At 58.4% G+C, this 20097-nt stretch overlaps 4 protein-coding genes across 7 annotated transcripts; 2 read left to right on the forward strand and 2 right to left on the reverse strand.

The window, feature by feature from the left end:
• B3GALT4 (beta-1,3-galactosyltransferase 4) lies at positions 21 to 1819 on the forward strand. Its single transcript, XM_001927568.5, has 2 exons — positions 21 to 348; positions 456 to 1819. Exon 2 carries the CDS (start codon positions 479 to 481, stop codon positions 1610 to 1612), a length of 1134 nt encoding a protein of 377 aa, XP_001927603.1. The 5' UTR covers positions 21 to 348; positions 456 to 478; the 3' UTR covers positions 1613 to 1819.
• WDR46 (WD repeat domain 46) lies at positions 2100 to 10539 on the reverse strand. Of its 2 annotated transcripts, none has more exons than XM_001927613.6 (15): positions 10152 to 10539; positions 9841 to 10053; positions 9651 to 9731; positions 9408 to 9520; positions 9197 to 9284; positions 9000 to 9061; positions 8626 to 8730; positions 8354 to 8504; positions 8102 to 8237; positions 7813 to 7912; positions 3118 to 3431; positions 2932 to 3026; positions 2738 to 2833; positions 2483 to 2596; positions 2100 to 2377 (listed from the first exon to the last, which is right to left on the reverse strand). In XM_001927613.6, the coding sequence occupies exons 1-15, from the start codon at positions 10350 to 10352 to the stop codon at positions 2276 to 2278; spliced, it is 1971 nt and encodes a 656-aa protein (XP_001927648.4). In that variant the 5' UTR covers positions 10353 to 10539; the 3' UTR covers positions 2100 to 2275. The 2 variants fall into 2 exon arrangements, with proteins under 2 accessions (XP_001927648.4, XP_005665939.1); XM_005665882.3 differs by having other exon boundaries at positions 9841 to 10056.
• Positions 10541 to 11929, forward strand: PFDN6 (prefoldin subunit 6). Of its 3 annotated transcripts, none has more exons than XM_005665881.3 (5): positions 10541 to 10663; positions 10814 to 10959; positions 11156 to 11226; positions 11309 to 11433; positions 11687 to 11929. In XM_005665881.3, the coding sequence occupies exons 1-5, from the start codon at positions 10581 to 10583 to the stop codon at positions 11814 to 11816; spliced, it is 555 nt and encodes a 184-aa protein (XP_005665938.1). In that variant the 5' UTR covers positions 10541 to 10580; the 3' UTR covers positions 11817 to 11929. The 3 variants fall into 3 exon arrangements, with proteins under 3 accessions (XP_005665938.1, NP_001172108.1, NP_001172109.1); NM_001185179.1 differs by having other exon boundaries at positions 10651 to 10663; positions 11687 to 11917; NM_001185180.1 differs by lacking the exon at positions 10541 to 10663 and having other exon boundaries at positions 10671 to 10959; positions 11687 to 11917.
• Positions 12502 to 19347, reverse strand: RGL2 (ral guanine nucleotide dissociation stimulator like 2). The gene is given in 19 exon segments (NM_001184893.1): positions 12502 to 13314; positions 13416 to 13530; positions 13926 to 14207; positions 14316 to 14427; positions 14510 to 14605; positions 14687 to 14808; positions 14911 to 14943; positions 15597 to 15671; positions 15866 to 15934; positions 16010 to 16094; positions 16184 to 16287; positions 16367 to 16618; positions 16873 to 17170; positions 17258 to 17308; positions 17432 to 17610; positions 17848 to 17931; positions 19191 to 19223; positions 19226 to 19303; positions 19306 to 19347. Coding segments are annotated over 19 exon segments (2310 nt in total). The 3' UTR covers positions 12502 to 13114.

Below are 20097 nucleotides of genomic sequence, written 5' to 3' on the forward strand. Positions count from 1 at the left end.
GCCTTGAGGGGAACCCTTACGGGGCTGGGGCTGGCATGCTGTGTAGGCGGCCAGGCCAGGCCAGCCCGGACAAAGCGAGCGGCTGCGGATCTTTACCGCCCAAGCCGTCGGGACCGGAAGTCGGGAGGCGGGAATGTTGCTTTCGGTGACCCGGAAGAGTAGTTCCGTGTTTGGGAGGAGGTCGCTGCGGATCGTCCCGCGGCCCCGAACCCACTCCTGCCGCGTCTCGGCGAGAACGCCGCGCCCTCCGTTCAGGTTCTGCCTTCCGAGGGGGCGAGAGCTTCACCCCGGACGCCGGGACCTGCAGGCCCCGCCCACCCAGCGAGGGGCGGGGCCGGGGCTGACCAGGTAACTTGCCGGCGCCGAGCTCCCAGCTCACCTCGTGCGGGTCGTGGCGGGTTCGGCAGGCTAGTGTCCCGGAGCCGACCTGACCAACCTCCCTTCTTCCCCTCCAGCTCACCAACGACCGTCGCCCACCATGCGCCTAAGCCTCTCCCGGCGCCTGCTCCTCGCCGCCCTGCTGTTGGTGATTATCTGGACTCTATTTGGACCCTCAGGCCTCGGGGAGGAGCTGCTGAGTCTCTCGCTGGCCTCCCTGCTCCCAGCCCCGGCCTCTCCTGGGCCGCCCCTGGCCTTGCCTCGCCTCTTGATCCCCAACGAGGAGGCGTGTGGCGGGCCCGGCGTTCCTCCGTTCCTGCTAATCCTGGTTTGCACAGCCCCGGACAACCTGAACCAGAGGAATGCCATTCGGGCCTCGTGGGGCCGGCTGCGCGAGGCCCGGGGGCTCAGGGTGCAGACTCTCTTTCTGCTGGGAGAGCCTAGCGGAGGCTCCAGAGAGAACGACCTGGCCAGGGAGTCAGCTGCCCATGGGGATATCGTGCAGGCGGCCTTCCAGGACTCCTATCGCAATCTCACCCTCAAGACCCTCAGCGGGCTGAACTGGGCTGACAAACACTGCCCCATGGCCCGCTACATTCTCAAGACTGACGACGACGTGTTTGTCAATGTCCCAGAGCTGGTATCAGAGCTGGTCCGGCGAGGGGGCCATTGGGAGCAATGGGAGCAGGAGCCCCAGAGAAAGGCTAAGGTTGGTGATGAGGAGGGTGGGGAAGGAAGCCCCACCTCGGGGAGCCAGCCGGTGCCTCTCTTGTACTTGGGCCGGGTGCACTGGCGGGTGCACCCTTCTAGGACGCCAGGAGGCAGGCACCAGATAGCAGAGGAGCAGTGGCCTCCCGCCTGGGGCCCCTTCCCCCCTTACGCCTCAGGAACGGGATACCTGCTGTCAGCATCTGCTGTGGAGCTCATCCTGAAAGTGGCCAGCAGAGCACCCCCTCTGCCACTGGAGGATGTCTTTGTGGGGGTAAGTGCCCGACGAGGAGGCCTCACCCCCACCCACTGTGTCAGGCTGGCTGGCGCCACCCACTACCCCCTGGACCGGTGCTGCTACGGGAGGTTCCTGCTGACCTCCCATAGGTTGGACCCCAGGGAGATGCAGGAGGCCTGGGAGCTGGTGGGTGGCTCTGATGGCCGAAGAACTGTACCCTTCTGCTCCTGGCTGCAGGGAGTGCTGGGCATCCTCCGGTGTCGGGTCATAGCCTGGCTTCACAGCTGAGTGCCAGGGGCACAGGGTCCTGTCAGCAGCCCCCTCCCCACCTTTTCCCTCCCTGGCGGCTGCAGCTGGTCAGTCTCTCCCATACCAGATGCTTGGTCACTGAAGGCAGAGATACAGGAGACAGGGCAGATTGGGTTGTTCTCTCTAAACAAAGCAGGAGCCAGGTACGAGCCCCTCAATAAACTTGTCTCTCTTCCTCTCCAAGTACAATGTGGTCCTCACCAGGAGTCCCAGAACACACACCTGGGGAGCCCAGAAGTCGCCAGTCCCCACTGGATGGGAAGGACACCTCGGGATGGGAGAAAGGGAAGTCAGCCTCTTCATAGAGGACAGCCCTAAGGAGCAGACTAAGGCCACAGAGGTGGCAAAACGTGGGGCGGGTGCAGAGGAAGCCAGCAAGACCCCACCCCCACCCCCCAGCCCTGATCCGAGAGTAGCCCATGCCAGCACGGGGGGAATGGGTCCACAGGATGATCCAGACACAAGATGCAAAACCCTCCTTCCTCTTTAATACCCATCCACCCAGAGCCAGCTGGCCACCCCCCTCACCCCTCCAACCCCCGGCCCAATGGGGAAGGGCTCAATGCTCTCTGCGCGTTCCAGGGAACAGGTCATTCCCCACTGGTGGGAGAACATTGTTCTCAGGCCACCTTGGAGCGGGGCTCAGCGCACAAATCGGTCCAGGGCAGATGGCCGGGCCCCTGTGGGCTTGGCCTTCTCTTGCTTCTGCTGCTGCTGCTGTTTAAGGCTCTGCCGGACTTTGTCCTGGGGAAGGAGAAAGGGGCGAGGTGCAAGGGGTGGGCCGGAAGCCAAACCCACAGAGGGAGGGCCTGGCCTGCAGGATGCCACCGTGACCCAGTGCTCGTTTACCCTGTGTTCTTCATCCATGACCTTCTTCTTCCTCTTCACTAGACTTGCTGTGGAGCTGCGGCCCTTCTGCTTTGGCTTTGGCTGGAAGGGAGCCTTGGCCTCGGGATCATAGCCCTGAGGGAGGGGACAGGAGTGAAACCTGTAACAGGCTCCAAAGCAGGGGACCATGGCAGCACCTGCCCTCAGAGCTATACTGGTGGGGACGCAGTGGGGACAGGAGGTGGGTGTGAGGAAGGCCCAGGCCCTGCTCCATACCAGCCTCTCGATCCGTTCCTTCTTCTCCTGCTCCAAGGAGACCACATCTACCTCTGCGAGGGCTCGGGGGTCCAGGCAGATGAGCTCTGCTGGCACCTGGACGTGTCAGAGGGACAGCAAAGGGTGAGGAGGTGGGAATCTGGGAGGCTGCTGAGCCCCACACTGCAGACCCCCACCCAGAGCACAGTCCTCACCTTCTCCAGCAGGGCCTTCACCTCCCACTCCTGGCGCTGCTTGCGGCTCCGGTAAGGATTACTCTCCAGCCCATCAAAGTTGGGCTCAGCAGCCCCTGGAGGGAAGGAGGGAGGGAGAAGCCATAACTGACCAGCTCCTGTTCTGCCCAGCGTTCACCCCCCTGCACGCCCGCCCCTGCCACTTACCAGGGGCCAGCATGCTGGTGACGCCCCCGCTGTGTCCCACCCCGAGCACATCCTCAAAGGGGCAGAACTGCAGGCCGTGCACGTGGCCAGTGAGCCGGTGGGTGAGGTAGGGCCGCTCCAGGCAGGGGGCACCAGCCCCACCCGGCCCTGCCCACACGTTGACCACATCGCCCAGTCCTGCAGCCAGCAGCCCACGCTGGGAGAAGGCCAGATGCCCCGCCCCCTGGGGCAGGGTCCGTGCACTCAGGGGCTGGAACGTTCCCCGCAAGTCAAAGATCTTCAGCTGGTGGTCCAGGCCAGAGGTAGCCATGTGCCTGGGGGAGGAGAGCAATTGATGGGTTGCAGAAGCTTTCTGGGCAAGCGCATGGCCAAGTCCAGGCATCGAGCCCTCTGTTGAGGACCAATGGTGACAGTAGCCACCACCGTCACACCCCATGCACCACAGGCCTCCTCACAGCCAGGCAGCACACAGTGGAACTATTTCACTGAGGAAACCGAAGCTGAGAAAGGAAATCGGAGTGAGCAGTAGAGCTATAATTCAGGTCAGACCTGGGTCTTAGGACACGAGAGTGACAGGGAGAACACCCAGGACAGCCTGCACTGAGCCATGGGGTCCCCATAGACCTGCACACCAGCGGTCAGCGAAGGCAAGGACTGACCACAGTGGTCAGGGAGGGCTTCGTGGGAAAACCAGATTTAAGCCATTCTAGGTAATTCTCAAGGAAGCAAAAGAAACATACAGAAGGTACCAATGAAATAACATCAGAGCATGCAGACAAAGAGACAGGGATCTGTGGACCAGATGGGGGGGGAAACAGGGTCAGGAGCAGACAAACTGCAGGGGCTCTTCAAAGTCAGACCAGAGACTATTAGTCCCCAACACTGCTAACAGGTACACGCCACACAGTGACAACTGCATAGCCTTAGAAAGCCTTAAAGAGCGAGGGAGTGATGCACTAGTGGCCCTAGGAGGACGGAAGGTGAGCTGGTGACCACCCCCCAAGGAGTCAAAAGTCATTTACTCTCTGACTGGAGTTTCTATTGATGATTAAGTGGCCCCTCAGAGAGAGAGGCTGAAAGGGACCAGGCAGACAAGTGGTTCTGTTTTTTCAGGAGCCAAGGACTTGTTCTAGCCTTGGCTTGTGCACCTGCGGGAGGCCCTGAAGAGTCCCTCTGAGCAGCCTCAGCTGGTGACAGGGTGAACAGAGGCCCCACTGGACGCGTCTCCTGACCAGACAGCCAGGGCCCAATTCTGCTAGCGTGAATGGCCAGAGCGCCAATCAGGAGCTACTGAGGGCTCCTGGGAGTACAGGGCCACCCCTTCCACTGAACCAACAACTCAAGGCCACACACCAGCTCCTCACCCCACGTGCCCACCTTTGGGATCTCCTGTGCAGATGCCAACCCAGTGCCAGCCAGGCACCCAGGCCACACTAGCATAGGCCAGACTCACAAGAAACAGTTCAGCTTTGAAAATCCAATCCAGTCCTGATGGAAGCTTCCAGAAAGCTTCCAGAGGACGTAAGTCTCATCTCCAGAGCCCCGTGGTCTGTGGGGCAGGCCTGAGGAGGACCAGAGATATGCAGGGGTGGGCCTCAGATCAAAGACCAGAGCCTCTCAGCGTCAGGCTGGTGACCAAACCTCTGGACAAACTGCCTAAGCCCCAGGCACAGGAGGAGCTGACCCAGTGCAGTGGCCCATAGAGGCAGAAAGCTCAGGACAGGCCTCCCACCCCCTAGAGCCAGAGTGGCACAGACATGGAGTAGAAAGGGCAGGACTAAACCACGTGTCCACAAAGATACAACCCCGAGGGCCAAGGGGTCTGGCACCCAGAGGCTTCCTGATTTGCTTTAAAACGACTGGAACACTGATATTTAAAGTTCCCACTGTGGCACAGTGGGTTGAGAATTTGACTGCAGCAGCTCAGGTCACTGCAGAACATGCAGGTTCAATCCCCGGTCCAGCACAGTGAGTTAAAGGATCTAGAGTTGCTGCAGTTGTGGCTCGAATTCAGTCCTTGGCCTGGGAACTTCCATGTGCCTCAGGTGTGGCCAAAAAATTAAAAAGTAAAAATTAAGGGGAAAAAAAAAAGGAGATATTTAAAGTAGGAGGCTCCTGAGCTGTAGTGTACAAGGAGGCGAGAAGTGTGGAAAAGAGCATCCTGCCCACAGCACCCAGCATCCAGCGCCAGGAAGAACCAAGCCAGTGAGTATGGCGAGAAAGAGAACTTGGGAGTTCCCATCGTGGCTCAGCAGCAACAAACTTGACTAGTATCCATGAGGACACAGGTTGGATCCCTGGCCTCGCTCAGTGGGTGTTGCCATGACCCATGGTGTAAGTCACAGATGTGGCTCACATCCCACATTGCTGTGACTATGGTGTATGTAGGCTGGCAGCTGCAGCTCCAATTCAACCCCTAGACTGGGAACCTCCATATGCTATGGGTGCCGCCCTAAAAAGCATAAAAAAAAAAAAAAAAAAAAAAAAAAAAAAGAAAGAAAGAAACAGAGCTTGGAGGAGCCCTGGACGGGAAAGCAGTCAAGACCCTGAAGGGCCCTGGGCAGTCACAAAGTGAGGCCACCAAAGCAGGATAGAGCTGGGGTGCCCAAGGAGCACTCACGGTGCTCCTACCTCTGTAACCAGTAGCTCAAGATCACCAGGCCGGAGGTGTCAAATTTGGGACCTGGGCAACAGTGCAGGTGGCCCAAGAAACGGCCTTAGGGCAAGCCATCCACCAGGGGACAAGGGAGATCTGGGTGGTACCGACAAATGAGTAGAAGCTGAGTGCTTCACCCAGCCCCTCGTTCCCAAAAACTACAGCCACCTGAGCGTGTAAACAAAACGGAACTGCAGAGGCCCCGGGGCAGGTTCATCCTGATGCCCCCAGAACCTCAGCACAGAGCCTACCCGCAGAGGTGCCTGACAAATGCCTGACAGACAATGAATGGATTAGAAACACTAGAAATTCAGGGGGTGGGGGGTGGGGGGGAGCAAATCATCCAGAGGGTCCAGATACACAGAAATAGCAACAACCATGAAAATGCAAACACTCTCCCAGGAAGAGCAGAAGTTCAAAGCAGACCCTCCACCCCAACCCTCCCATCACCGGCCAGACCTGAAGAGAACCATCGTATTGAGGGTGATGGTGAAACATGGGGCTCCCTACCCACCAGACATCACACTGAACCCGAGATGCCTTAACACATGCATCGGTTTTAGGAGCTGAGCCCAGGCCTGGCAAACTAAGACCCGTAAGCCAACAAAGCCAGCCCACCACCTATTTCTGTACGGCCCACAGCTGTAGGCAATGTCCTTTTTTTTTTTCCTTTGGCTTTTTAGCGCCACACCCTTGGCATATGGAAGTTCCCAGGCTAGGGGCTGAATCAGAGCTACAGCTGCCGGCCTACAGCACAGCCACAGCAACACAGGATCCAAGCCAAGTCTGTGACCTACACCACAGCTCACGGCAACACCAGATCCTTAACCCACTGAGTGAGGCCAGGGATCGAACTTGAAACCTCATAGATCCTAGTCAGGATCGTTAACAGTGAGCCACAAAGGGAACTTCCATGTACAGAATGGTTTTTAATGTTGAGTAGCTGAGGGGGAAAAAAATCAAAAGACATATATTTCAAGATGTGCAAATGATTTGAAACTCAAATCGAAGGGGCCACAAATAAAGTTTCAGTGAACTCATTAGCAGCCACATTCATGAAGTTACTTATCCTGCGGCTGCTTATTGCTCTGAAACGGCACAGTACATGGTAGACACACCAAAGGCATCTTATCTCTTTGCACTGTGCCCTGCGCCATGCAGTCTCGGTGACAACACCTATCTCTCGATAGCACCCCCATGTCATCATCTATCTGTGTGAAAAGGTATTTACAAAGATGAAACACACAAAATCTCTCCACAGATCAGCATCTAAACATTTCCAATTGAGTGTGAAGATTCAGAACACTAACTCTGAACCTCAAGTGAACAAAATACTAGTCTTAAAAACGCGAATCCGATTCTTCCCAATAGTAGACCAATATTACAAAAATAGCGTTCAATTTCTTAAAAAAAACACTGCTTAAAAACTCACGATGCTCTGTTTCCTCTTCTTATTTAAGCACCTACATAAAATGCTCAAGGATGCCCCGCTGCCTACAAAGCCTGAAATTCTTACCATGCAGCTCTTTACTGAAAAGGTTTTCTGGAGTTCCCGTTGTGGTGCAGTGGTTAACGAATCTGACTAGGAACCATGAGGTTGCAGGTTCGATCCCTGGCCTTGCTCAGTGGGTTAAGGATCCGGTGTTGCCGTGAGCTGTGGTGTAGGTCGAGAGACCCAGCTCGGATCCTGTGTTTTGTGGCTCTGGACTAGGCCGGCAGCTACAGCTCCGATTTGACCCCTAGCCTGGGAACCTCCATATGCCGAGAGAGCGGCCCAAGAAATGGTAAAAAAAAAAAAAAAAAAAAAAAAAAAAGAAAAGGTTTTCTGACTCCTGAGTTGGACACTCATGTCCCCCCTCTCAGGGTGAGGAAAGTGTATGGTCACTGAGGTCACCAGCATGGCTGGTCAGCGGTCACCAGAATTTAAGCCGAAGCAGCTTAGCTACAGAGTCTGTGCTCTAGAGGTACACTGCCTTCTAGTTCTTTCTGACCCACTGTGGCCACGCCCCCCAGCACCTCACACCAAACAAGTGACTTACGTGCCTGTAGGATCGACTGCCACGGCCCGCACCCCACCGCGGTGACACAGAATCTTTGCCAGCGGTTCCTTCACTGCAGGGCTCCATAAAGACACAGTCCCTGGATATCAGAGAAGAGCTCAAGTTACTAAGAGGGCGCTGAGGCAACTAAACTGGGGAAAGAGGGGACTGGAGGCCAAGAGGTAACACGAGAGGAAAGTAAAGGGGCAGTTTGAGTTTCGGGGACTTGTTAAGTACAAATCTAGAACAGCAGGTCAGGAGGACGATCAAGATTCAGCCAAGGACCGACCGTTGCTGTGTCCGAGGTGGACGATGGCATTGTAAGGGTTCTGGGTCATGACGTCGAGCCGTCCAGCCCGGGCGTTCAGAGCTGCCACGATCTTGCCCACTGACACGTCCAAGTAGGTCAGAAACCCTGTCTCTGACTGAGAGAGAAAGGATGAGTCCCAGCTGCCCACTGGGCTCCCTCTACTGGGTCCCAGGGGAGGATCAGTCTTCATGGGGGGCTGCCACCCCGGCCCTGTGCTCCACAGCCACTCACAGCCGTGGCCAGGAGGAAGTGGAAGGGCAGGAACTCAAGCCGGGTGATGCGGTCACAGCGGCGGACGCAATGGAGCTCGATGCCCTGGTTGTCGTAAATGTGAAGCCAACGGTTCTGAGCAACAGCAAGCAGTGCCTCTGAGTGCAGAAACCTAGGAGGAGCAGGAGTGGTGGGGGTGACAGAGAGTCACTGGCAGTCACTCAGTCGGGGATGGGCTGTCTCACCACCCACCGCCGCCGCCATCACCACCACCACCACCAGAGCCCACGGACCGGATGTCCCGCACCGCCTCCATGACGTTGATCTCGCACATAAGCTTCTTTGTCACCCAGTCGAGGGCGGCCACATGACCCCGTCGCCCTCCCAAAGCCAGGTGCCTGTTGGAGGTGGAGGACAGGCAGGGTGTCAGTACAGGGAGCACCCTGCCTCTGAGGTCTGCCCTCACCAGCTTCCCTCCACGCTCACCCTCACACGCGAGCAGGTCACAAGAGTCTCCCACATCAACAGCCCAAATGTACGCTCATGTATGTACACATAGGTATATACACACCCAAACATGCACACAACGCGTCAGGGGTGGGCAAGGCTGCAGCAATGAAGGAGACTCAACCACACCCTAGTTCAAATCACTGGAAGTCAACCTTACCTCCCTGTTCGAGAGTAATTCAGCCTGTAGGGTCCAAACTGCCTCAAGTTCAAGTCAAAGTGCTGGAAAAGGGAATAGCGGAGAAAAAAAGAAAGAAAAAAATTGGGTCCCTTCAGTAATATTTTCTTCTAGCCCCACTTCCATCCTGCTCTGCACCCCAGTCAGCCCGCTGGATCCTTTTACACCCTCAGGCTCACCTTGGCTGCACTTGCAATATCCACAGCCTCTGCGATGTCAGCCTGGCGTATCCTTGCTGTGTCCTCCCCATCCTCACCTTCCAGAAACCTGCCAGTGAATGTCAGGGTTGCATTCAGCTTTCCGATGTGAAGTCAGTGTATCAACATAAAAGTGAGAAATGAGAGCCTCATAAACCAGGAGCTGGGGAGGCCCACATTACGGTCCACTTACCCAGGTTCCTCAGCCAGCAGCAGCTCAGAACGAGCAGCTTTGACGCTTATTTCCTCTTCCTCAGCTTCAGCAGCATCAAGCCGGCTTTGGGCTTTGGACTTGGAACGGGGCAGCTACAATCATTGGTGGGAGAGGAATGGGCGAGTATGGGGGTTACAGGAGAGCCACCTGACCGCGCCTCCATCCAGCTCACCCAGACACTCCCTGCCTGCAACTCCTCCCCACTCTCCGACCGGTTCTCACCTTTTTGGATTTGTCGATGCGACGGAACTTTCGAACTACCTCCACAGGGACAGGGGCGGGGCCTGCAAACGGGTCCTGGGCCTGGGACAGGAATGGGGCAATTAGTAAACAGGCTCGGGTTGATCCCAACTCTCGTACCCTCAAAGCACGAGGAGACTTGCCTCGCCACCGTATAAGGTCCCAGGCTCACCCCAGACAAGCTCCGCTGAGGGCCTGGACTCCTCCATTCTTGGGATTTCTTTGGGACCTGGGGCTTCTTGGGGAACCGAGACTTCTTTTGGATGGGAGCGTTCTTTGGCTTCTGAGGGCGGGCCTCTCGATTCTTCTTCTGTTTACGAGGGGGACCCGGAGAGGCTCCGGCAGCTGTCGGAGCGGTCTCTTCCTCCCAGTATCGCCGAGGTTTCTGCTGGCAGATCAGGACCCCTGATATTCCGCTGCCTCCTCCCCGCCCCTCCAACCCCTCAGCCAAAAACTTTCCTTTCAACCCAAGGAGGTCTCTACCTTTCTCTTGGCCTGAAGTCTGTCCTTCTTGGGCGGGACATCACTGCCAGGCTTGGGGGCTGTCTCCATCAAGCCCACCCGAACCGCGACACACGTGCAAACTCCTCTCAGCTGTCCCACAGTCGGATTGAAAACTCCCGGAAGTCTTCCGGCCCTCATCCAATCAGCTCCGCCCCAGGTTCGAAGCCCTCGAGGCGCCATCTTGGGTGAGGGCGCTCTCTCCAGTGAGGTGGGGGGCAGACCTTGGCCCCGCCCCCGTGAGGCAGTTTATGCTTGAGTAATGAAAGAGAGGTGGTCCGGAGCCAGGACTCAAGTTGACTGTGCAGTTCCTTTTTCCAGCTTCGTTTCCGCATGTTGCCTAGAACGTTCCGAGTCCAGCCTTTTAGAAAAACGCCACTCGTCTAACAAGTGAGAACTACAGTTCCCGGCATGCGTCAGACGAGAGCTTCCGGCGCCGTCTCTTCCCAGCATTCTCTGTTTACTTCCGGGTTCACCAACACTGAAAGAAGAACGTGAGTAGATAGAGCAGGCGTTCGGTTGAGGGCTCTGGGGTCTCTTTTCCCCCGCTGCCGCCTAGAGCAGGGGTGGAGTCGATATCTCGGACGGGGGGAGACTGCGGTGCCCCGAGGGGCTGCTTCTCAAGAGGGCTGTCATTTCCGCAGGCCGGAAAGGGGAGCTCGGGTACCTTCCAGAGTGTGCAACCCAGCGCCCCTCTCCCTCTTCCCGCGGAGTTTCGTCCTCGCCATGGCTGAGCTGATCCAGAAGAAGCTACAGGGAGAAGTGGAGAAATATCAACAGCTACAGAAGGGTAGGGGAACGGGGTTGTCCCGGTTCTCTCACTACCCGAAGCCTTACAAGATGCGTCCTGCCCCTCTCCATCCCACCCGTGCCCCTTCCCCACCTCCATGGTGTTCCCGTCCTTGTCGCTCCATTTCTCACCAGGACGGTAGGGATTGGGTGGCATATCTGATGTCTTTAATCAAGTCTTCCCTCCCACCCGCCAGACTTGAGTAAGTCCATGTCAGGGAGGCAGAAACTAGAAGCACAACTAACAGAAAATAATATCGTGAAGGAGGTGAGAGCACAGGATTTGTGGGGCGAGGAGGGAACTTGTCCTGGCAATGTTTCTGATCACAGATGTCCTGCCCCTCCATCAGGAACTGGCCCTGCTGGATGGATCCAACGTGGTCTTTAAACTTCTGGGTCCCGTGCTGGTCAAACAGGAGCTGGGAGAGGCTCGAGCCACAGTGGGGAAAAGGCTGGACTACATCACAGCTGAAATGTGAGTCTTTGTTCCAGCACCTTCTGACAGACATGCCACGGTGGAAGACGTGTTGAGAAAGCCTTGTAGAGTAGCTTCCAGAGCTGTTCCCACCACCACCACCACCCAGTTCCTCCAGCCGCTTTCCTTTTAACCCCTCTTCTCCTCCCTCCCTTGGATCTCACGTTCCCCACCAATCTCCTTCCTGCCTTCAGCATCCTCAGCAGTAAGTCTCATTAAGACCTCACCGTTTTTGGTGTTCTGTCTTCCTCAGTAAGCGATACGAATCCCAACTCCGGGAACTGGAGCGCCAGTCAGAGCAACAGAGGGAGACCCTGGCTCAGCTGCAGCAGGAGTTCCAGCGGGCCCAGGCAGCCAAGGCAGGGGCTCCTGGGAAGGCCTGACCCTGTGGAGGGGGGAGGGAGGGGGTGGGAATGAGGCAGCTCAAGGGTCTCTACTGTAGTGAATAAAATGTGAAAACACCTGGCTGTTTTCTCACCAGCCACTTCTGTTGTAATCATCTCCACCTTTTCCCCTGGTCCCTTCTCCCCTTATATGTTTATCGCTTCTGTGACTCCCTCAGGTCCAGACTCTTGCAACTGGGCACTCTGAGGCCGAGTAAGCCTTCTTTATTGAGACTGAAATATGAAATATCTCAAATCTCATTTTTCCTGTATATGCAGCCCTTAGGTCTCCATTATCCTGGTTGGAAACATGAGAAGGGCATTTGCAATGCAGTGGTTTTGGGTAAAGTGAGTTTAATTGAACTCAGAATTTTCTAAGCTGTGACCCCAGAATGAAACATGGGGACCCTCCCTGCTGATTTCCCATCATCTTCAAAATAGCCCTGGCATCCCTCTAATTCGTTTTAGTCTTTTTTTCTTAGAATTTGCTTGAATGTAGCTTAAACTGATTTAAAATCTCAACACCTAACGCTCTGATATCATACGTCCTCCATGTTTATACGTTGTCCACAATGTTGTTCTTCCGTTTCTTTGTCCTCAAATTGTTTCTTACACATTCACAGGTGTGGGGGTTTTTGCACGGATCACTTTAATCAGGTGGCTAGAACTTGACAAGGTTTTGTAACAGCTGAGGAGAAAAGTTTAAGAGCAAATAAAGGGATGGAGAGGTTGCCAGGGAGGCAGAAACCATACTGAGGAGACCATCTCCAGCAGCTCCTCGCTTTCAGCTCTTCATGGACGGAAAACACAGCCCCTCTTATTCCACAGTATCCACTCTCAGCCTGCCCCCCTGCCCCCGCCCCCGCAGCATCAGTGGCCCACGCTGCAAGGAATAGAATTCAGGTAGTGTTTTGGTTTATTAGTGTTGTCACAGTGACAGGAATCCCTAGAGCAGGAAAAGGAACTCCTACTTGCCATTCCCTTTGCCTGGGGCTCAGAGCCTCTAGGCTTTTCCCTTCTCCCACTTCTAGGCCCTTCTTGGGCCTGGGCATGCGAGGGTGTGGCCAGGTGTCAGGAACCAGCTGTGTGCCACACTTTTGGAAATCGGGAAGAGCTACACACAGGTTGTCCACCTTGGGATCCGAGGTGACCAGTCCCACAGGCTGGGTCTTGGCTGCCTGGTAACCTGGCAGCACTTCACTGCCCCAGGGTAGTTGGCCGCCTTGCTGGATTTTCTCCCAACGTAGCGCCCCCGTCTGGTATGGCCGCAGTGAGTTCTGTGAGCCGAGGCTCTCCCCTCAGAACAGTGCCCGGGCAATCTTCCTCCCCGTGGCTTTGATCCTGGGGAAGGAGCCCCCTCCCCCCGCGCTCGGGGGCGTCCCCGAGGCAGAGGGGCCCAGCGTAGCAGTAGAGGGCCTGCGCCGCTGCCGCAGGAGGAAATCGTGGGACGCACCATCCATGGCGTAGAAGACGTTGGCCGAGGCGGGGATGGTCAGCTCTGGAGGTTCCAAAAGGGGTGTCAGGCACAGCCCCGGGAAGGGATGGGGGGGTGAGGAAGCACCCCACCACAGCACCGCTCCCCTGCCCCCAGCCTCTGACCTCGCTCCCCTGGTAGCAGCTGCACCAGCTCATACTCTGAAGCCACTGCAGAATCACGATTGTTTTTCTTAAGGACACGACTGATGACACTTGGAGCTTTGTCCTGGCTTGTTACCTGGCAGGACAGCAGACCAAAAGGGCAGTAAATTGGCCATGATGACCTTTGCTTTCCATCTTCCCAACCATAGCCAGCGATCCCAACCAGAAAAGGCTACCTGTCCAAGCCCTTCGAGTAAACAGGACAGCCCTCTGTGGTGGCCCCTGTGCTGCACCTGCCAGCCCACATGCTTTCAGGGCTGTTCCCTGTGCAGAGATTGCTGTTGGCTCTGAAAACCTAACAGCCTCTGGAAGCTCAGGTGCAGCAGCTAATGCAAAGTAACCTTCTGAATAAAACATGGCCGCTAAAACCAAGGGTCAGTGAAAACCAAAACCTTCCTCCCGCTTGGTTCTTGAAACCACAGGGCACCATCCCTCACCCTCGCCCCCACCCCCAGCCTGCAGCTCCCTCACCAAGATGCTCTTGTAGACACTGCCGTCTTCCCCCAGCTCCATCTGGACGCGGATGATCCGGCAATCAGACGCCCCTGGCCCAGACCCACATCCAGCCCCCCTGGAGGCCCCATCTGCTCCCCCACTGAGTGGGGAGCCACACGAGGCTGATCGGCGGTGACCTCGAGAAGGCTTCGGGGAGGAAGTGGGGGGTGAGAGGTGGCTGGGGTTAACCGGACTCTGTAGGGTAGGGGTGCCGTCCAGGGCAGAGTCCAGGGACGAGACAGACGGCCACTTCATGTGCTGGGGACAGACAACATGGGGGGGGGCTGGCATGAAGGTGGGGAGGGCAAGGAAAGACCCCCAAAGTCAGGGTCAGTGTAGAGGTCAAGGGCCAGGAACAGGGCTCACCTGGGCCAGCCGAGTCAGCAGTGGGGCGGGGGTTCCAGCTGCCTCATCTGCCCCCACACTGGGCCGGTCCCAGGAGACAAGGGGGGTGGGGCCCCCAACAGAACCCAGAACCCTGGAGTGGCAGGAGATTGGGAGGGTCAGGGGAAGAAGGGCGGGTCCCCAAGAGACCGCCCTCCGACCACTGCCTCCCTCACTCTGTCCACTGGGAGATGACCAGCGTTGGCCGGAGCACCCGCGGTGCAGGAGGATCACCAGTCCCAAGTGGCTCCACCTCACAGGACACACGATGGCTGAGGGGGAGAAAGAGACGTGAGACACGGACCCCCACACTCAGTCTGAGCCCTGGAGCCCCAACCCAGCCAGCCAGTCACCTCTGGGCCTCTGTCAGTGGCCGGAGGCCCTGCAGCCACCGCTGGATTTCAGGGTCAGGTCGGAGATCATAGCCGCGACATTCATTCTGGAGCCGCCGCAGCTCAGATAGGACAGCAAACTCCTAGGAAGGAGCCCAAATTTAGGGGCCCCCAGCCCTGCCCGCCTCTCCCCTTCCCGGGACTCGGCCAGGGGTATCCAGCATCTGGCCCCAGCACCCCCTCACCTTCCTCCGCTTGTCAAAATTGATGTATCCATTCTGCAGGAAGAAAGGGGATGGTGAGCGGCGCCCCCGCCAGAGGACAGTGCCACCCAGGCCGGTGCAGACCCACATCCAACTCGCACACACTCGCTTGGCCCCCTGCTCCTCCCCCCTCCCCTGCCAGACCCTAGCCACTACCTCACCCTTCACCTGAATGTCACAGGTACAGTGGTGTCCACTCTACAGATGAGAAAATCAGGACTCAGAAGATAAGGAAGTTGCCCAAGATCCCAGTTTATGTAGTGAACTCTCTTAAGTTTACATCTCAGGCAGTTTTTTTTTTTTTTTTTCTGGACACACTCGTGGCATGTGCAAGCTCCCAGGCCACCAGGGACTGAACCCATGCCACATGCCACACTGAAACCTACACAACAGCTGCAGCAACACCAGGTCCTTAACTTGCTGCACTACCAGGGAACTCCTCAGGCGCGTTCTGAGCACTAAGCAGACATTAATTCATTTCACCCTCGTCATAAACAAGGTAGGTACTAACTTCCCATTTACAGATCCCCAAGCATTGAGAGGTTAAGCAAAACTCACCCAAGTAACAGAAGCCTGGCGCTGAGAACTTAAGCCTTGCAGCCCCTTCGAGAAGGAGGTCTGTCTGACCCTAAGCCCCCCCACTCACACGCACACACACAACCACTGACCTCCAGCTCATCCTTGGAGGCTGCATCCAGCATCACAAGGTCCTTCAAGAAGGTGCCAAGGTATGGGACCACACCCTGAGGTCAAATGACAGTCTGTCACCCCTGCCACGGACCTGAGGGCTCCCCGTGCCTCCACGCTTTTCCTATCCCAGGGCCTCAGAGACCAAGTTCAATTCCCCTGACCCTGCTGTGCCTCCCTCTGGTCCTCAGACTGCTTCTACCGCCACACGCCCTCCTCCCTCCGACTGCCCCCCCAGCCACTCACTCACCCCACCCCGGGAGCCAGATCTCGGGGACTTCTTGGAAGTTGGCTCCAGAGAGGGCTGCAGCTTCCCCTCCTGCTGGTGACAAAAGAAGGGGATGTGGAGGTGGGCAGGGGGCAGGATGGCTGGGCCGCCAGGGACAGGCCTCACCTGCAGGAGGAGCTCCCGACTCTGTGAGTAATTATCCTCCTCCGAGAAAATCTGGCAGAGGTTGGAGAAGACTCTGAGGCTGTCCCTGGGGGCGGAGGGCGGTGGCCTTGAGACTGGCCTGCCTCAGCCCCCGTGGCCCAGCCTCCACACCCAGCCAGGGCCCCATCCTCCCACCTGGCTGCTTCCCCCCAGGCTGCTCGAAGCCTGTGGACGGGGCTGGACTGCAGGGCCGACACGACAGCATACACGGAAGAGAAATTCCGGAGCAGGCGGCACTCCTGTGGGGTCACAGCGGGAGGCCGCGGCTGTGGGACCACCCTCCACACCACAGTCCCCAGCCGGGCGATCCTCACTCACCTCTGCCACACGGATCCACTTCTCCAGGAGCCGAGCCCTCTGGGGGGGGCGAAGTGGCCGGACGGTCACCTCTCCAGGCCCCTCCCCGGTTGAGGTGGCCCCCAGGACGGAGCTGACCACTGCCCCTGCCACTCTGTTAAACTGCGTGACAGTAGCCCGGACAGATGGGCAGAGGTGGGCATGTCCTGGTCGGTCTCTGTGACCCCACAGGGCCCCCAGGCACTGAGAGGGGACCAGATTGAGAAACAGCTCCTGTGGGGCAGAGGTCAGAGATTAAAGTTTATAGTCAGGTCAAGTCAGCCTCCCAATATCAGGGGTTTGAGGCTCTCAGGTGGCCAAGGGACCAGAGGGGCAGAGGATTTGAAGGACAATAACCAGGGCGATGGGAGATGGGGGAGGTCAAAACCGGGGGGACAGATGAGACTGGGAGCTGAGTGGGGATGGACTGGAGTCAGGGACAGGTGAGTAGGGGGCGGGGGCGGGGGGGTCAGAAGTCAGGGTCTCACCGCATCTAGCAGGGTCAGCTGCTCGGCCAAGTGGTCAGCGAGGAACACCAGGACATCCGTGGGGTCAGCAGGGGGGTCGCCGGGGAGGGCCAGGGGCTTAGGAAGGTCGGGGGGCTGGGGGTCCACCCGGGACCGGAGGTTGCGGATGAGGTCAGCGCCGCCCCCCCCAACACCCTCCCCGGCTGCATACCCTGTCTGCAGTAAGAAGCTCTCAAGCCGGTCAAGCTGACCCTTGACCTCAGAGCCAAAATCCTCAGGGTGAGAGGCCAGCCAGGTTGACAGTACAGAGATGGCTACCCTGGGAGAAGGAGAAGCAGCCAAGGGTCAAAGGTCAGGCTGCAGTTTGGGCTGAGGGAACTGCGAGGTCCGAACCAAGGCCACTCACCCTTTTGTCCTCTCTAGTTCATCAGGAGGACGAGATTCAAGGGCTTCCAGCCTGGGGAAGGGGAGAGATTCTGTTCATCCCCCCCCCCAGGAGCTTTAACTATTCTGGTGGAAGGTTCTGGTTTAAGATTAAGTCCAGACACTTCCACAACCCTTGGTCCCTTATGACCCTGACCTGTCTGCCACCAGTCCTAGCACAGCAGGTGTGGAGGTGAAGGCCCTGTGAGTGGCCAGGAAGGCGGCCGTGAAGGTCACGTCAGCCCCCGATGTCCCGGCATCCAGCAGGTGTCTGACAAGGGCCTCCAAAGTTCCGGCTCGGAGCCTCCGAGAGAAACGCGGGGGAGGCCTTGGGGCCTGGGGAGACAGAGGGCCAGTCACTGACCCTTTTTTCCCCTCTGCCCTAGACCTCCGGGGGAAATCCCAGCCATAGGAGACATCCAGGCTCAATGTGTTACCATTCAGAGAGGACAAGACTTGACCTAAGTCACACAGCAGAGTCCCATCTCCAAACCTCCTACCTACCCTGGGGCCAAAGGGAGGGGAACTGAGAGGGGGTGGGTCAGAGGTGAGAAGTCAAAGTTCTGATCTCACCAAAGGATCAGGAGGCTGATACTGGCGACTTGTGACAGTAAAGGTGGCACCATCCTCCTCCTCATTCCAGGCAGACACGGGGGCCTGGGGGGCAAGGAAGAGGAGGTCAGACAGCTCTACGCCAGGCCCCACTGCCCAGCCTTCACCCCGGGCCCTGCTCCTCCCTCGGCACCCCTCACCTGTTGCGGAGGGGGACAGTACCAGCGAGTACGTGGGGTGGGGGGGGCTGGTGACCCCAGGTCTCCCCTGCTGGGGCCCAGACAGCCCCCCCCAAGCCGCCTTAGAGCCCGGTGGAGTCTAGGGGGTTGCAGTGAGGGGCTGAATGGAATGCAGGAACCCTGGTCCTGGAGACCGCTGTAGCCCCTTCCCCCCAGAGCTGAACCCCACAACAGCAAAAGCCAAGGTGCGAAGCGGGGGTAGAGGGGAAGGGATAGAGGCAGAAAGCCCGAGGCAGAGACCTTGAGAAGCTGCAACCTCAGTCACGGCACAGCCGCATGCTCCGCCCTCCCCCGCGGAACTGGCCAAGCCCACAGACTGAATCCTGCCCTTTAGCCCCCTTTCCCCGGGCCCCTCAGCCCTGGAGACCCCCCGTCAAGGTGGCGGCTCCGATCCCGGGACAGGAAGGAGAAGGGGAAGTGGGGATGGGGGGGGTAGACTCAGAGAGTCATGTGACCCCAGCCCCTCCCCCAACCGATCCCGAAAAACCAGCCCTGCTAGTCACCCAGCCCTCACCCAGACTCTGGACCCAGGAGTCCAAAGCCTCGGGGCCCCAAATCCAACTTCTGGCCCCTCCCGAGGCCCCAGTCCTACTCCGGGCCAGCGCCATTAGTCCCCGGGAAAAGCAGGTGACCACCCTCCACTCCGCCTGGGATGGCCCCTCCAAGGTCCGAGAACCTTGACTTCCCGCCTCCGCCGCGAGGGAGGCGGGGAGGGGTCACGAAATCGAAGGGTTCCCTCCCCAATCCCAGAGCCAGAGGAGCGGGTTACTGTGGAAACAAACCCCTCCCCGCCAAACAAAAACCGGGAGGGAGACAGGGACCTAGACAAAGCGCCCAGAGAGACCAGCACACTCGGGCGTAGGCGGAGAGGGCCAGAGACCCGCAGGACAGCCGGCCAGACGCTCCCGCAGGAGCAGGGCAGGTCCCTGCGGGCAGGTCCTGAGTCACACCGCCACGCGAAGCCACAGAAGCGCCGGGACCCCGCCGCGGGGAGAGGGACAGACACCGACCAGAGGCGCGGACGGAAATGAAGCGGGGGGAAGCGAGCAATGGGCAGAGTCGCGGAGAGAAAGGCGGAGAGTCTCCGAAATACACACCCTCTACCTCCCACCTCTCGCGTCTCACCTCGTCTTCTTCCTCCTCCTCCTCCTCCTCCTGCCCCCGCCCACGCCCCGGCCACCTGGGCCCCCACCCTCTTCGGGGTCTCGGCTCCGGAAGCTGCTCAGCACGACTCCCCCGGGGGGCTCGTGTCCCAAAGCAGCCGCAGGGGCCGCGGGAGCATGGCCGAGTGAAGCAATCAGCGGGGTCGGGCCATGGGGGCGCCTGGGGAGAGACGGGAGGGGAGGCGGGTGGAGAGTCAGGTGGGCGCGGAGGAGCCGGGAAGGGAGGTACTTGGGGAGTTCTAGGTAACCGGATGGGAGTTCTGCAGGAAGGCTGGGCAGGGGGCAACACAGGGGTGGAATATGGGGGGGCTGCGTTTGGGGGATGAAAGGGGTCACGAGTACGGGAACGGGCAGGGTCACAGGGTGCTCTGGCTCTGACCTTCTCAGTAGGGGTGGGGACCGCGCGGGTCCCGGGCCGCTCGTCCCCGTCGGTCTCCGGCCCCCGATCAAGTCCCCGGACGGAGTCCCCTCCCCGGCTTTTCCGCACCCCCGGCACCCCCCCTCGCCAGACTCCCGAGCCCTCCCGCCCTTTCCGCTCCCCCCCACGTCCGCCCGCTCCGAGAGCAGGAGCCAAAAAGGGAAGGAAGTGAGGACAGGAGCCAGGGCCGTGGACTAGCGGAGCGCTGGACATCCAGGGGCCGAGACCCAGAAGCCCGGGTCCCCACCTTCGCTGTCCTCGCCCCCAACCCCGACTCGGGGATCCTGTAACCCAAGTCGCGCCCCGCACTGAATTGGGATAAAGAGTCCAGTCTCCAGCCCCCGGAGAAGGGCAGGAGCAGAAGTTGACATTTCTTCCCCTCAGCACCACTTTGAGGCTAAGACTCCCACCAGGAACGTTTTAGGGGCGAATGGACCCAGTTACTACAGGC

Source organism: Sus scrofa, chromosome 7 (genome assembly GCF_000003025.6).
Source record: "Sus scrofa isolate TJ Tabasco breed Duroc chromosome 7, Sscrofa11.1, whole genome shotgun sequence".
Classification (NCBI taxonomy): domain Eukaryota; kingdom Metazoa; phylum Chordata; class Mammalia; order Artiodactyla; family Suidae; genus Sus; species Sus scrofa.